The sequence below is a fragment of the Plenodomus lingam genome (assembly GCF_022343315.1).
Source record: "Plenodomus lingam strain CAN1 chromosome Unknown contig_14, whole genome shotgun sequence".
In the NCBI taxonomy this organism is placed as follows: domain Eukaryota; kingdom Fungi; phylum Ascomycota; class Dothideomycetes; order Pleosporales; family Leptosphaeriaceae; genus Plenodomus; species Plenodomus lingam.
In genome coordinates this window covers 55,999-70,815 of record NW_027093932.1, presented here as the reverse complement: position 1 = coordinate 70,815, position 14,817 = coordinate 55,999, and the positions used below count along the sequence as shown (strand labels likewise).

The 14,817-nt window shown below is 55.7% G+C and overlaps 6 protein-coding genes across 6 annotated transcripts; 2 read left to right on the top strand and 4 right to left on the bottom strand.

Annotated features, from left to right (window-relative positions):
* Positions 1-287: 287 nt before the first annotated feature.
* IAQ61_002095 (uncharacterized protein) lies at positions 288-3,046 on the bottom strand (the record flags this gene model as incomplete). The annotated part of the gene is made up of 4 exons (XM_066095402.1): positions 2,587-3,046; positions 1,549-2,452; positions 1,126-1,495; positions 288-1,069 (listed from the first exon to the last, which is right to left on the bottom strand). The coding sequence occupies exons 2-4, from the start codon at positions 1,969-1,971 to the stop codon at positions 288-290; spliced, it is 1,575 nt and encodes a 524-aa protein (XP_065954238.1). The 5' UTR covers positions 1,972-2,452; positions 2,587-3,046.
* Positions 3,047-3,294: 248 nt separating this feature from the next.
* Positions 3,295-3,516, bottom strand: IAQ61_002094 (uncharacterized protein; the record flags this gene model as incomplete). The annotated part of the gene is made up of 1 exon (XM_066095401.1): positions 3,295-3,516. One exon carries the CDS (start codon positions 3,514-3,516, stop codon positions 3,295-3,297), a length of 222 nt encoding a protein of 73 aa, XP_065954237.1.
* A 99-nt stretch (positions 3,517-3,615) lies between these two features.
* Positions 3,616-5,782, top strand: IAQ61_002093 (uncharacterized protein). Its single transcript, XM_066095400.1, has 2 exons — positions 3,616-4,018; positions 4,080-5,782. Exons 1-2 carry the CDS (start codon positions 3,760-3,762, stop codon positions 5,240-5,242), a joined length of 1,422 nt encoding a protein of 473 aa, XP_065954236.1. The 5' UTR covers positions 3,616-3,759; the 3' UTR covers positions 5,243-5,782.
* A 247-nt stretch (positions 5,783-6,029) lies between these two features.
* Positions 6,030-7,787, bottom strand: IAQ61_002092 (mitochondrial 37S ribosomal protein bS1m; the record flags this gene model as incomplete). The annotated part of the gene is made up of 1 exon (XM_003833917.2): positions 6,030-7,787. The coding sequence occupies one exon, from the start codon at positions 7,785-7,787 to the stop codon at positions 6,030-6,032; it is 1,758 nt and encodes a 585-aa protein (XP_003833965.1).
* A 740-nt stretch (positions 7,788-8,527) lies between these two features.
* On the bottom strand, positions 8,528-9,436 carry IAQ61_002091 (uncharacterized protein; the record flags this gene model as incomplete). Its single annotated transcript, XM_003833916.1, has 1 exon — positions 8,528-9,436. The coding sequence occupies one exon, from the start codon at positions 9,434-9,436 to the stop codon at positions 8,528-8,530; it is 909 nt and encodes a 302-aa protein (XP_003833964.1).
* Positions 9,437-10,514: 1,078 nt separating this feature from the next.
* On the top strand, positions 10,515-14,455 carry IAQ61_002090 (uncharacterized protein; the record flags this gene model as incomplete). The annotated part of the gene is made up of 3 exons (XM_066095399.1): positions 10,515-12,303; positions 12,521-12,553; positions 12,603-14,455. 3 exons carry the CDS (start codon positions 10,515-10,517, stop codon positions 14,453-14,455), a joined length of 3,675 nt encoding a protein of 1,224 aa, XP_065954235.1.
* Between the last annotated feature and the right edge of the window lie 362 nt (positions 14,456-14,817).

Below are 14,817 nucleotides of genomic sequence, written 5' to 3'. Positions count from 1 at the left end.
GCCAGGGTCCTTGTCAGATCTGAACTTGAGCCAAGAGCATCACCATCCTCACAGATCGGCACGTACACTTGACATGTATCATTGTGTTCTTGACAAATACCATTGGACCCAGTCGCTCGCTAACCTAGGAGACAGACAAAACATAATCGCTTCACAAGTACAGAAAATGCAAATTCCGCCCCGACCTCCCAGACCGGCCCTACCCCAACCTGCTGCCAGCCTGTACCCATTCCTCACTCCACTCCCGCCTGATGAATGCATTCTCAGCCATCAAAGACATGGCCAATCTAGTGACCGCCACCTTCCCCACCTTCGCCGCCTGCAGCACTCGTACTTTTTGCGCCATGAGATGCCCCATGGCCCGCTGGATTCGGGAAATAGAAGGCGCAGATGGCAATGATGATGTAGACCAGAATACACAGCACACCCTCGAGGTAGTTTGACTTTTTGTCCCTCAAGAAGGAGCCAACGGCAATGACGGCAAGAACCAGCGCAACGGCTTCAAACATGGCGAAGTTGTAGTCCATGTGCACGCCAATACCCCAGCCGACCAGGACAACAAGTGGCGCGTTGAACATGGCAGTTTGAATCGATGCTCCAAGTACATGCGCAAGCGCCATGTTGATCTGGTTGTCGTACGCCTCATCAATGGCCAGTATATGCTCGGCAATCTTTTCGACCAGAGGCACAAGGATGAGACCGACAAAGGCATCGCTCACACCATGCTTCTCCACAATCCACGGAATTTGGAGAACGAGGAAGACGGCAATGAGCGAGACGCATGCGAGAGCGATGACGAGCGCAACAATGACTTCGATGAGAGTGAGCTTGGGCTTTGCGAGTTCTTCGTGGCGATCTTTATCCTTCAAGTCGTCTGCCTCGTAGATTTCGTGGAATAGGCCGTCGTGCGAGACGGTTTGGTAGACAATGTAAACGAGGTATCCGACAACACACATGATGGCGACGCCACGGGAGATGAGAAGTGTGTTGTGAGCGATATCCGTGGCTTGATCGTAGTCGGGGTTGTTATAGAGGTACTTGTAGAAGACGGCTGGGAGGAGTAGGGCCACTGTCGCTATTAGTCTCGTTCGGTTTCCCCCCTAGAAGATCATGGGCAGGACGTACTGGAAGCGACGAGCATCAACCCGCTGCTATTCTCGGAGATGGCAGAGTGAAACTCTTGTACATCGTGCTTGAGGCCACCGGCTACGAAGCAGCAACCCAAGCAGAGCAACATGTTGGCAAGGATGGAACCCAAGATGGCGGCCTTGATGACCATGACGTTGGAGTCATCGACAGATGTCTTGAGCAAGGTCATGAACAAGATGATTTCAACAACGGATCCAAGCGTGGTCTCAAGAACAACGGCAATGCCCTTGTGCATGATCTTGCGAGACAGCTCCTGGCCGGCAAAACCTAGCAAGTTGGCAGCGGGAAGCATGGCGACGTAGTTGGTGACGAAGACGGCGAGATGCCATTCTGGACGGGCAAAGTGCTGTGCATGATTAGCCACCATCCTCATCAAGGCTTTGGTGGATTTCAACCTACCAGGCCCATAGCAACAGGAACGACAGGCCACAGCAAATTACACAGCATAGAGGGCGTGCTGCTACTCCGTCCAGTGATGGCGAGGAATTTCAAGGGGTTGAAGCCAGATCGACCACTCTCACCCTCTGGGTGAATGTACTTTGTCACGGCGTGCCCATTGTGGTTGAACTGCGGTAGCACATCACGGCGTCGCTCTCGCCGGGTGAGGTCGTCGGCGTGTGGACCGGTGTGGGGTCTGGCCTTTTCAGTTCTGTATTCGGCCAACAATCGATTCTGAGCAAGCGAGGTCCTGCCTGGTGGGTAGTCGTGTGAGGGGCGTGAATGTGACATGGTTGCGAGCGGTATGGCGGGGTCTTGTGTGCTCTCACGACTCTGCGAGGTGCGCCTGGTGCGGCCGCGTGGTTGGGGGTTATATGAAGGCATTGACTGGGCAATGTTTGTGTGTTTCAGGACAAGCGGCTGGGTTCAGGCCGCGCAGCGATCAAAGAAGGGCTGAGGAAATTGGTACAGAAAGTAGAGCAAGAGCAAAGCGCGAGTGTACATAGCAAGCACTATGTAAATGTAGGGACAAGAGTCGATTCAAGGATACGAGCGATCTTCAACGGCCTAGGCGGTACAGAAGAACCGAGCGTCATGGCGGGCGTTGGACGGGCGTTGAGACTGACAGCGTGCCTACCGTGGTACGCTACCCTGCTTCCTTGGTTGTAATCTCAGAGTCCTAGTGGTAATTTGGTATGCAAGTGCATCGTGCAACGGGCGGGCTGTCCGCATTAGACTTTGCTGCAAAGCCAATTCACAGCATTTCACAGGGCCTCGATCGGGTGATTCGCTGGCCATTCGACGCAGACCTCCACTTCTCTTTGGTGCGCGAATTTCCTTTTGGCTATCCTGTGGCGCAGCTTGTCTGAGAGTTGTCAGCTTGGGATACCGTCAAGGGAGACACGTCACTACATAAGCCTCGAGGACATGTTCGCGGCAAAGCTTGAACGTCCCGAAGCGCCCCTTGGCTGCACGAGCCGTGATTTCTAATGTACTTACTACCTACGTACTTAAGTACCATCTGCAAGCTGGATTGAGGCGCCTGCGCAGTGATGTCACACCATTCTTGCGGGCGGGCCAATGCGCTCCCCATCCATTCCCCCACGATTGTCGAGCGGACGGGACGAGGGGAAGGGTCTCGACCTCCACTGATCCCGGGGCTTGTGGTGACGGTGGGCAAAGGCGGCGGTGAGTTCTCGTGTCGATTGGAGCATTGAACTGGGCTCTGTCTCGAAACTTGCCGCCGTTGGACTTGATGTTTTCGTCCTCAACAGCCACTTTAGGAGTCGTTTGAAACCATACCTACCAAGGAGGGGAAAGGACCGATCTTGCACATCACAATCCTCAACTTACTCCCCGTTCGTATCGAATAAGTGCGCCAGATCGAATAGGGCTCCGCATCGGAAGAGAAGCCGCCAACTCAAACCATGTACGCCATGTGGTCATTGGTTGGTGCTGTATAAGTAGGTACTAGGTATGGTAGGTACATCGATACGTGTACTGTGGTAGGTATGTAGTATGCTACCTGCGCGCGTATCTAGTCATCCTAGTCCCTAACTACATACTACAGTACATGCATGCTTTCTCTATTGGATGTCTGAAGCACTGTCTCCCTCGCCAAAGTTGCAGCAGCAGAGTCGACGACTGGGACGTCTAGGGTGGCACAGTGATACAGTGGCGCAGCGCAGCACATTGCTGCGGGCCCAATCATTGATTGCATCTTCGACCATACTCTACAACACTGAGAGACTGGTCTCCAGACCGTACCGGTACCCATACCGGTAACCAAGTGGACATCACACCGCCACCGACCATGGTAGGGGTACACAGCAAACAGGATAGTGCAGCCCAGAAGACACCAAGGAATGAGCCCATGAACAAGACTGCAAAAGCTGTCTCCCATCCAAACCAATTCACTGTCCACGACATGTTTGTTTGTCTGGAGGCTTAGTCAGCTGGCAGTGCACGTGCACAGGCGTCATCAGTGGGCGCGTGTTCACACATGGCCCGGGTACCGGTGCCGCTAGACCGGTACCGGTAAGGTAAGTCAAGGCGCGACGTCTGGCCGCCGGTCTGCCGTCATGGCAACAGCACGACTCACACCTCCAACATCGCCATCCCCCATCTCCCAGCCTCCCATTTTCCCACCCGTCATCCTTCTCATCCCGCATCATGGCCTTCAAGTCTGGATTGGCGTTGTGCGCAGCGTGGACAGGGGCTGCCGCCCTGCAAATACCGCTTCTGTCTTCGTCATCGTCGTCAACCAATCAGGCATCGCTGGGACATCACCAGAAACCGCTGGTCAATACAACCGAGCTTCAGGATCTCATCAGCGGAGAAAGGCTCATGGTGCAGGCCAAAAAGCTGTATGAAATCGCCAAACTTGGAGAGGCCGAGTACAACCATCCCACAAGAGTGATTGGCAGTGCTGGTAGGTAGTCTCACGTGCCCACCTGGCTCACTGTACCTGCATGATATTCACAATCTTCAAGGCCACCTTGGAACTCTATCCTACATTTACGAAACAGTGCTTCAGCTGGGCGACTACTACACCATCTCAAACCAAACCTTCCCCGCTGTTTCTGGCAATGTCTTCGAGTCACGTCTTGTCATTGGCGACGGCGTGCCCAAGTCGGCAGCACCCATGGGTCTGACACCGCCAACAAAGCACAAGGAGCCAGTACACGGCGACCTCATCCTCGTCTCCAACGAAGGCTGCCAGGAATCCGACTTCCCCGACTCGGTAGCTGGCAACATCGCCCTCATTAAGCGGGGTGTCTGCCCCTTTGGAACCAAGTCTGAGCATGCTGGTCGCAAAGGCGCCGTTGCCGCCGTCGTCTACAATTACGACAAGGACCCCGTTTCCGGCACACTGGGCACCCCATCGCCAGACCACATTGCCACTTTTGGTCTCTCGGGCGAAGATGCCGCGCCCGTACTGCAGAAGCTGGACAAGGGCAAGCGCGTAGATGGCATCGCCTACATTGACGCCGAAGTCAACCAAATCCTCACCGTCAACATCATTGCGCAAACCACCCAAGGCGACCCCGAAAACTGCGTCATGCTCGGTGCACACAGTGATAGCGTCACCGCAGGCCCCGGCATCAACGACGACGGCTCAGGCACAATCTCCCTCCTCGAAGTCGCCGCCCAACTCACCAAATTCAACGTGACCAACTGCGTCCGCTTCGCCTGGTGGGCCGGCGAGGAAGAAGGCCTCCTCGGCTCAGACTACTACGTCGCCTCGCTGCCGGAGGCGGAGAACGCCAAAATTCGCCTTTTCATGGACTACGACATGATGGCCAGCCCAAACTTTGCCTATCAAATCTACAATGCCACAAATGCCGCCAACCCGCAGGGCTCCGAGGAATTGCGCGATTTGTACATCAAGTGGTATGAAGACCAGGGCTTAAACTACACGTTTATCCCCTTTGACGGCCGCAGCGACTACGATGGTTTTATCCGCAACGGGATTCCCGGAGGCGGCATTGCGACGGGGGCAGAGGGTGTCAAGACGAAGGAGGAGGAGGCCATGTTTGGCGGCAAGGCGGGCGACTGGTATGATCCGTGCTATCACCAGTTATGTGATGACGTGGGAAATGTCAACCAGACGGCTTGGGTGGTGAATACAAAGGTACGAAGGACGAAGAGATGACATACACCCCTTTCACCCTTTTTGAGGAATCATCATGGACTAATGCATACACCCAAGCTCATCGCCCACTCGGTCGCAACGTATGCTCGTTCCCTTGACGGCTTTCCGAAACGCAAGATCGAGGCCAAGGCTCAGGCATATGCGCACGAGACGAAATATCATGGATCTAGGCTGTTTATATAGACGGCTATGAATTTATTGTCTTTACATGATGGGTGCAGAGTAGGTGAGATAGTTGTGTAATGTGTTGGAATAGGGCGACGCGGTATTGCATTGTTGGCAGGATTCTGGCATGATTGAATGGCCATAGTTTGATACGAGGATGACAAGTGTTTGCAGATCCTTTGATGGTCTTGTTCTGTCCATCTTGAAATCAGCATCTACACCAACCGGCAAACCCATGCGGTGCTGGACGGTGGTGTTGTCGGATACTACATTTTCAACATAGATATACCCAACAGTTTGCTACGTACGCGGGATAGGAATGGCCATGTACAGCTTTCGCTAACGTACTCGTATGAAGGGGGGGAACTCAAGAAGTAAGCGATTTATTCTATATAGCAGTACTGTATAGCATAGTGCTACTCTACTTCTTTTACTCCTTGTGACCTGGATTGAGTCATGGTATCTAGCGATGCATACAGCGTGTCAACCATGAGTCCATGGATATAGATGTACATGTACAACATTACAAGCAGCCATCTCCTCTCTCCCCGGCTGCAACCCTCCAAAACTCAAGTCCATCTCATCCCTCACTCGATGCAAACCTCCAACCTCCTCACGTACCTCACTCCCCTTTCCCTTGACCCTCACCCAAGCCTTCCAGAAACCCACTCAACATCTTCGCTCTCCCACTAAACTCGTCCAACTCTTTGACGCCGCTCTCCTTGCCGCTCGCGAACCGCTCGATGCGCTCGACACGCGCAAACTCGCGCACCGGCGGCCTGTCGTCGAGCGCACCCTTTGCGACCTGGACCTCTGGACCTTGGGAGCGCTTGACCTTGATGTGGATGCGGCCGTCATTGGTGACGGAGCCAAAGAGCGGCTGGACGGTGAGTTTCTTGCCGCCGGGCGTGTCAATGTCAATGGTTTCGACGTCGCGGGCGTTGTTGACACCGGCGCGGTTGCCGGAGCTGACGTCTGTGCTGCGGTACTGGTCGTTGGCGACGAAGCCGCCGACACCAAGGCGGGCGTAGACTTGCTTGCTCGTGCCCGCGGTGCGGGGCTGGATGACGCGGGCGGTGACGGGGGTGGGCTGGGCTTGTGGTCCTAGGATCGGGTGGTTGGTTATGTAGGATCTTGTGCGGAGGTAGCCTAGGCCGGCGGAGGGGTGCGTGGACAAGGGCGCTGTTTCTTGATCGAATTGATATTGGTCAATGGCCCGCGTCGAAGCGTCTTCGGCGTAGGACGTGTACTTGAATTTGATGGCTGGTAGACGGAGGAAGGGGAGGATGAGCTTGGTGACGAGTTTGGAGCCCAAGGGGTTGTTGGCTGTCTCTTTGCGGAGTGATTTGATACCTGCGTCAATCTGGTCAGGTGTAATGTTTCGCCATTGCTTCTCTTGCCGTGCATGCCAGGCTTCGGCCTCAGCCATGTCCATGGGAGGCGCTTCGCCAGCCTGGGAGGCGGCCAGACGCCGGGTCGTGTAGATTTCATTCTTGACAAACTCGACGAGATACCTGTGGAATTCGGGCTTGCGTTTGGTGATTTCCTTGTTGAGGTAGGCGAGGAAGTCGTCGGCGCTCATGCCAGGAAGCCAAGGACCGTCATGCTTCCACCGCTTGGTGTTGTGCACGGCGGCGTCGACGGGAGGCGGGGTGAAAGGGGTAAAGTCGGATTTGCGCAGTCGAGTCAGCTGCTTGTTGAGCTGTTTCCTGGCTTGGGCTTGCTCTTGCTCGAATGCCTTGATCTTCTCTACACGGCCGTCCCCGCTGGCGCCCTGGGCATCCCACTCTGCCTCTTGCGCCTGCCTCTTGTTCATCCACAGGGTGTCGAACGCCTTCTTCGTCGCATCTGCCTGCGTCTTCACATTGTCCTTGAGGGCTTTGAGATAGAGACCCGACTCATCCAATCCCAGCTCAGTGTCATAGCTCGTGGTATCGTCGCGGATCTCAAAGGCACCTGCGGGCGGGGTCCCGGACAGGTCCTTGTCTCGCATCTGCGTCATGCCCTTCATCATCGGCACTCCCATGGCCTCCCATTTCTGGCGAGTGCGCACATGGTCTGCTGCCGAGTCGAAGTCGGTCACATGCTCAATCGTGTCCAACTGATTCACCCTCAAGACCGGGTCACTGACTTGGACCAGATAACTCCGTTGGGGCAGCGGCCTCTTCAGTCCCCAGTCGCCACGTGCTAGCGAGCTCTTGGTCGTCGCAATGGCCTGCTGTGTGGGGTAGGGCAGTGTGGCAGTATCGGAAGCCTTTGTGATGCCAGAGCGAAAGGATTCGCCCACGGGTGGTTTGGGCAGCGGATTGGGCAGCGAGAAGAGGCGCGAGTTTCGCAGGAGATTTGCCGTGGGCGAGAGGGATTGGCGGCTGAGAGACATGGCGATGCGACAGCCGCGTGCAGGGCGTTGAATTGGGCGGCCAAAGTCGAGATCGAGCTTGTTGGCCGGCCGTGAGAATTATCGACATGATGCGATTGACTGGGATGGGAGGTTGCGGGAGGAGGTCCGTGCGTCTGGCACTTCCGCGTCTTCTCATGGGCGAGCATGGCGAGAGTAGTTGCAGGCTGAGACGTCGAGTGTGTTACATTTTAGAGACTGATGTTCTTTGCTATTCTTGTCTTCATCTCTTTCTCATGCATATTTCAAGTATTTTCGAAAACCTGGACTGTGTCTTTCCGTTATATCGGTTTGAGTATCAAGTGTATGTGTGTGTGTGACAATATCAACCCTATTCTTTCCCACATGGATGTCGAGTATATTAGGACACCTCTATTCCTTCTTCATGCTCTATACATAGGAAGATGTCAAGCATATCACCAAACTTCTACTCCTCCATATTGTAGACTTGTGTAGATGTCAAGTAGGTTGTATTACTTTGCTTGCATCTTTATTGTCTCAGATTGTCTACCCCAATCTCGACCACTTTCCCCTGTATGCTGGTAGTTTATCGTCCATTTACCTGCACCTGCATTCTGATCTTCATACCATGGATCCATTTGGCAGATCAAGTCCACGCCAGATGTCTGCGCCCGTTGCTGGTGGTGACAGGTGTGGACGTTAATGTACCAGGCTCCATTGTCGATATTTTCTTTTTGATTCGCTATTCAGGCTTCTGAGCTTCATCCAGGTAGATGCTTGTCCCAGTCTTGCGCATCCTCTTCATCCTCGTCGTCGTCGTTACGTTTCCTGTCGATGCGAGGGACGTGGCCTTCAATGGCCATGGTGGTGTTGTCCATGTCTTGGGCAACAAGGGTCGGTGGTTTCGGTGGCGCATTGCTCGTGGCCCTCTCCATGATATCCTCTTTGACCAGGCCTGGGTTCGCCTTGGTGAATTGGCCTGGCTGCTCGCCGCGCTCAAGAGCTAGCTCTGCCATGGCTTCCTCTTGGGCTGCCCACGCTGCAGATACATCGTCGTCTTGTGCATTGGTAGACTGATCTTCTTCCTTCTTGAGAGGTAGTGGCAGTGCGTTGTCATGTTCCTCAGTGTTGTCCACCATGAGCTCGATCTTGTCGGCGAAGCCGCCCTGGCGCAACCACGCGGGCTCTTCCTTCAGCTGGACCTTGACGTAGAGCGCTCGTCTGGCGCAGTCACTTGAGCACCACACCTCGAGCACCTTTCGATCGACGATTTCCACGCCATGGTCTGTGTCTATAAACTGTTTCCTCGCCGTGGAGCGGGCCTTTTGCTTGGGGTTGCTGCAGAGCGCGTAGCCACACTTGTCGGTGAGGTTGCGTTCCTCTATCAGGGCATCGTAGTCGGCGGGCTGGAAGATGTTGAGTTTGTCAATAAAGAGTTGGGCATCCGACGGCGACGGTCTTTTGGCGTTGGCGCTGGGTGTCAAGGGAAAGTCCATGAGCATGATGATGGCATCCAGCACGGCAGCCTCGACACGTTTGCGGTCCTCGAGAATGTTGGCATGATGAATGGCGACATCGAGGTGACGGGGGTTGGCTGGCTTTCTTCCGGGTGGAATGTCGGTGGTGGAGACGGTAGTGGTTGAATTCTTCAGTATGGACTTGGGGGGCATGGCTGGCGATGAGGGTGGTAAGGCAGGAGGTATGTATGTAGGTGGATGGATGGGTAGGTTAGATACGTGGCGAGGAAGACAGAAAGATGGACGGAAAAGCGCAAGCAATGGATCCACGGCTGCCCTTGCTCTACCAGGCCATATCCAGGACCCGTGAAGGTGTGAAGGTGGCGCTAGAAGGCCAAACCAACCCAAGCCCAGCACAAGGCACTGTGAGGGAGACGAGCAGAGTCGGTGAATGAATGAATCTGTCAGTCTCAGTCCAGGCAGTCCAGACGTCGAAAAGTCGCAAAGTCTTTTCCAAGTCCGGCCCAGCCTATCGAGTCTCGTCGGGTCCTCAATCTCTTTCGAGGCGGCTCGTAGGTTTGGTTGCGACAAGTGTGTTGGAAGCAAGAGACATCCCTTCCCTCCTTTGGGCTGTGCCAAGCGGCGGATCGGCTGCGGCGGGGCTGTTTTGAACCGGAGTCGTCACCACAAGCTTCCAATCCCACGCCCGCCCGCTCTCTGCCAAACAAGAAGGACGATCCTCTTACTCTCTCTCTCTCTCTCTCTCTCTCTCTCTCTCTCTCTCCTTCTCTCTGTCTTCCTGTCTCTTTCTCTCTCCCTGTGTGTTCCTCATTCCCCCGTCTCCGTGTTCCCCCCCGCCCCCTTGGTCTCTGTCTCTGTCCCCCACCGGTCGCCCTTCTTGTGTTCGTTCAACTACAAACAAGGAATTTTTTTTTAAAAAAAATACAACATCTACATCCTTCGGCGAACCCTGAGAGCTGCATATGGGAGCTTTCCCCCAAAGTGAATGGTAACCTTGTGCCCCTCACCAACCCAGCCCAACCCCCCTTCCGCCGCCATCCCGCCATCCCGCCCATCCCATTGACCCCCCTCCCCAAAACAAGCAAGCCGCTGACACATCTGCGTCATCAGTCATAGCTACTGCCACCCACACCCACATCTCATCTCACCTTCACCCTCACCCTCTCCGTCTGCGCCGCCCCGCATCGACCCTCTCTCCCTTTTGACGTGCATCGTGCATCTCTGCTTTCTGCTCTCGAATTGGATAAACTAGCTGTCGCCGGCGGCCATGATGTACAGGGTCAAGGCCGTCTACGACTACTCGTCGCCCCACGAGGACGACCTGGATTTCAAGGCTGGCCAGATCATATCCGTCACCGAGGAAGAGGGCGACGACTGGTACGTGGGCGAGTACATTGACGATACTGGCACCAAGCGCGATGGTCTCTTTCCCAGGAACTTTGTCGAGAAATACGAGCCCGAGCCACCACCACGGCCCAACCGGGCATCAAGATATAAGACCACCGAGCAGCCCGCCGTACAAGCAGCACCCCCGATTCCAGACACACCGCAGCCGCAAGAGCCAGACCAACAGCCAGAACCAGAACCAGAACCAGAACCAGAACCAGAACCAGCACCAGAACCAGCACCAGAGCCAGAACCGGTGCGCCATGAAGAGCCAGAGCCTCCCAGGGCTCAGCCTCCGCCGCTCGAGGTGCCTGCGGCTGCCAAAACCGTGCCACTGCCCATGTCGCCCATGTCACCTGCCTCAGCCTCCACCCGTAGGGCCCCCGAGCTGCCCGCACAGGCCCCGCTACAGCAAGAGTCCGCTGCGAAACCGGCTCCTGCGAGCAAGAAGCCCCCGCCACCCATCGCCGCCAAGTCCAACGCCTTTCGAGACCGCATTGCAGCCTTCAATGCTCCTGCCGCCGCACCCATTCAACCCTTCAAGCCCGCCGGTGCCCCTACAAACTTCATCAAGAAGCCCTTTGTAGCCCCCCCGCCAAGTCGCAATGCCTATGTGCCTCCTGTTCGGGAGGCGCCACCGGTCCAGACATATCGTCGGGAGGAAGACCCCGAGATCGCCGAGCGCCAGGCACAGGACAATGATGCCGCAGAGAAGGCTGGGCTCGTCGCTCATGATGCGCCTGCCCAAGCGGCCACCGAAGAGGAGAGTCAGCCCAAGGTCAGTCTCAAGGAGCGCATTGCGCTCCTCCAGAAGCAGCAGCAAGAGCAGGCCATCAGAGCAGCAGCGATGCACAAGGAGAAGCCAAGGCGACCACCCGTGAAGAAGAGAACGGAATCAATCGACGCGCATCCTGAAGATAGTGAGGACACGGGCTTGGAGCGCGTGGCAAGCGGTGCCTCCAAAGAACGCATCTCCATGGACCAGGCCCGGCCTCCGCGCGTCTCCCACGACATCAAGTCGCCCGACGAGCACCAGCGTCATCGCGAGATTCTCAGTGACGCAAACGATGCCGACCAATCGGCTGCCGGCGATACGGAAGATGCTGGAGGCGAGTCTACGAGCGTGGAAGGTGATGAGGAGCGGAACAATGTGCAGCAAACGCAACCATCTCTACCCATCAGAGCTGCCGCAGCACCAACACAGGAGCCAGATGTGGGCGATGAGCAAGATGTTGAGCCGGAAGAAGGGGAGGAAGAGGAAGAAGAAGACGAGATGGATGCTGAGACAAGGCGGAAGCTCGAACTGCGGGAACGCATGGCCAAGATGAGCGGGGGCATGGGCATGCCAGGCATGTTTGGTGGGATTCCAATGGGCGGCTTGCCGCCACCCAAGAAGAAGAAGCCGATCCTGGAGAGCAAGAGAGTTGATGGTGACGAGGAGCCGTCGCTCCCGCAACAGCGCGTAGCCATGTTACCGATGCCCGGCATGCCCACCGTCAAGAGCCCCGAGCAAGAGGACAGACAAGTGTTACAGGTCGAGAAGGAGGATGAGACCGCACCTCCAATCACCAGTGCTCATCGTCCAGATGAAGTCCCTGATGTGGAGGATGTGCAGCCTCATCTTACTGACCGAACGCCGACTGGCGAGCAACCACCGCCAGTTCCCATGGAGAGTAAGTTCATAATTCCTCGCAAGCCACTCGGTCCTTTTGCTCTTCAAGGCCTGCACTGTTTTCAGCCATCATCCTTCGAGACCGTTTGCAAGACCTATGTTGCTTGCGACGAGTTTGCGGAGTACATGATGACTGTGAGCGTGTCTAGTATGTTCTAGCAGGACGGCTTCGAGTGTTGTTATCGTATTATCTATTCTGAATAAGCTGACCATGACAGAACGGCCCTTGGCCCCTCCTGTCCCCTCTGCCAGTGAGTTCAACACAACACTCTGCCCTATACAGCACTAACCAACTTATAGCTCGGCCAGCTCCCCCAGCTCCCCCACAAGTCCTCTCGCCAGGTCCAGGCTCAGAGTCTGGAGACGAGATGACAGACGCACCCAGTGCTTTGTCACCCAACACCCCGTCTGCACCCTTTGCCAGTCCCACGAAACGAAACTCATACTTTAATTCGGACAATATGCGTCAAGCACCTTCAATACCGCTTCAAGCAGCGAGGCCATCATCACCAGCAGTGAGCCGCCCACCTCCACCGCCTCCCCCAACACAGGCGCCCCCTTCTCGACATGGGGAGGAACCGCCAAGGAGACTGGACCGCAACGAGGGCGAGACGGATTATGAAGGCGACTATGACACCGACATCGCGTCTGGTGCGACGCACAAAGACGCCCTCAAATCGCACGCAAGAGAGGCCAGTATGGACGGCAGTACGACAGAGGAACCCTCGCCCGCACGTTCGCCCACAGCACCTCATGGACTTCCACCTTTTCCACCGCATCTTCCACGTGCCGTTCCACCTCCTCCACCTCATCAACCACCTAGCCGATCATCAATCGATGTTCCCCGCGGTGCACCGCCACTACCTCCGGTTCGCCCCACTACTAATGACGTCCAGTTGGACGAAGACGATGATGAGTATGACCCTTACCGGTATGCTGGCCCCCCAGTCGCGTCACCTCCTCCTATGCCGAGAGCTGTGCCTCCGCCACCACAGAGTCAACCACCCCAGCCGCATAACAAGCCGCCACCACCTATGCCGCCGTCGATGCCTCCTGCCGTACACCGGCAAGCCCCAGAGTCAGATGAGGATGATCTGTATTCTGCTCCTCAACCAAGAAAATCTCACGATCGACCAAGACCACCTCCACCACCTCAGGCAGCGCCACACCAACCCGCTCCACCGCCAGCTCACCAACATGCGCCCCCTCCTCCACCGCGCCAGTTTGCACCTCCGCTCCCACCCCAGGAAAGGCCTGCGCCACCTCCGCCGCCAGATCGATCTACCATGGCAGCACCGGGTGGGGAGCCCCAACCTCGAATGCCAATAGGCCGGAAGTCACTGGATGCCAACCGCGCTCTAGGCAGTCGGCCTTCCATGGACCAGTCACGGCCTGGCCTAGGTGCAGACTTCATTGCTAGGGACATTGATCTTGGCATGTCATCACACTGGTGGACTCAACCAAAGATGCTGCCACCTTCACTACAAGGCCGCAAAGACATCCTTGTAGATATGCAGGAGAGCACGTCCGGTAACACGGTTGAAAAGCTGGTCAAGGTCCTCCACTTGGATTACTCCCAAACAACTGTGTCTGCTCGCTTTGACCTCTCCAACGTCTCTGACGTCGAGCTCGAACAGCGCAACGACCCGCCACCCCCAACCCAACGCCCCGACCAACTGGAGGCCGCCTACGAACAATATGGCCGCGCCATCGCTAAAGCCGTCGAGTTGAAGCAAAACACTGTCGTTGGCGCCGGAACTCCCTGGTCTCTAGTCGATGAACTTCTCAAACCTCTTGCCGACGCCCTTCCTCCCGTATCCACACGAGCATTTGGCGCCCTTGTCTACGCCAACCTGGCCAATGCATCGACGCAGTCGTTTGACGAGATTCGCCCTGGTGACATCATCACTTTCCGTAACGCCAGGTTTCAGGGTAAGACGGGACCGATGCATGCAAAGTATGCAGTGGATGTGGGCAAACCGGATCACGTTGGTGTAGTAGTTGAGTGGGACGGAAGTAAAAAGAAGGTTCGAGTTTGGGAACAGGGCAGAGAACATAAGAAGGTCAAGCAGGAGAGTTTCAGGATGGGTGATTTGAGGAGTGGAGAGGTGAGAGTTTGGAGGGTTGTAGGTAGATCGTGGGTTGGGTGGTGAGATTGGGTTCTTCTGGAGGATTGTAGGATGCTGTGAGGAATGTGGTGGAACGGGGAGAGGGAGCGGGATGGCACGCAGAGCTCGCCAGCTGGCTGGATTGAAGAACCATGGAGCAAAGGGGAAGGAGGGGATTGTATGCCTGTAGGACTTGTCTGTGTTTGTGAATAGAAGCAATCGATATTGCTTTTTTGTGTATCTGAGCCGGACACTTGGGGCGTGCGTGTTTGCAATGCATGAAATGTATACACATACACATTACTTACTATACCGCACTACATTACATTCACGCTTACGTAACCTTGCATCCTCCAGTGTGCAAAGCTTTGGAGTGGACGGGGATGATTTCATGCGTTTGGCCTGGA

What these genes read in the sequence shown, in the direction of transcription:
- IAQ61_002093 (XM_066095400.1), top strand. Translation starts at nt 3,760, where the DNA reads ATGGCCTTCAAGTCTGGATTGGCGTTGTGCGCAGCGTGGACAGGGGCT. An exon ending in AAGAGTGATTGGCAGTGCTG is followed by an intron (nt 4,019 to 4,079) that starts GTAGGTAGTCTC and finishes ACAATCTTCAAG; the next exon opens with GCCACCTTGGAACTCTATCC.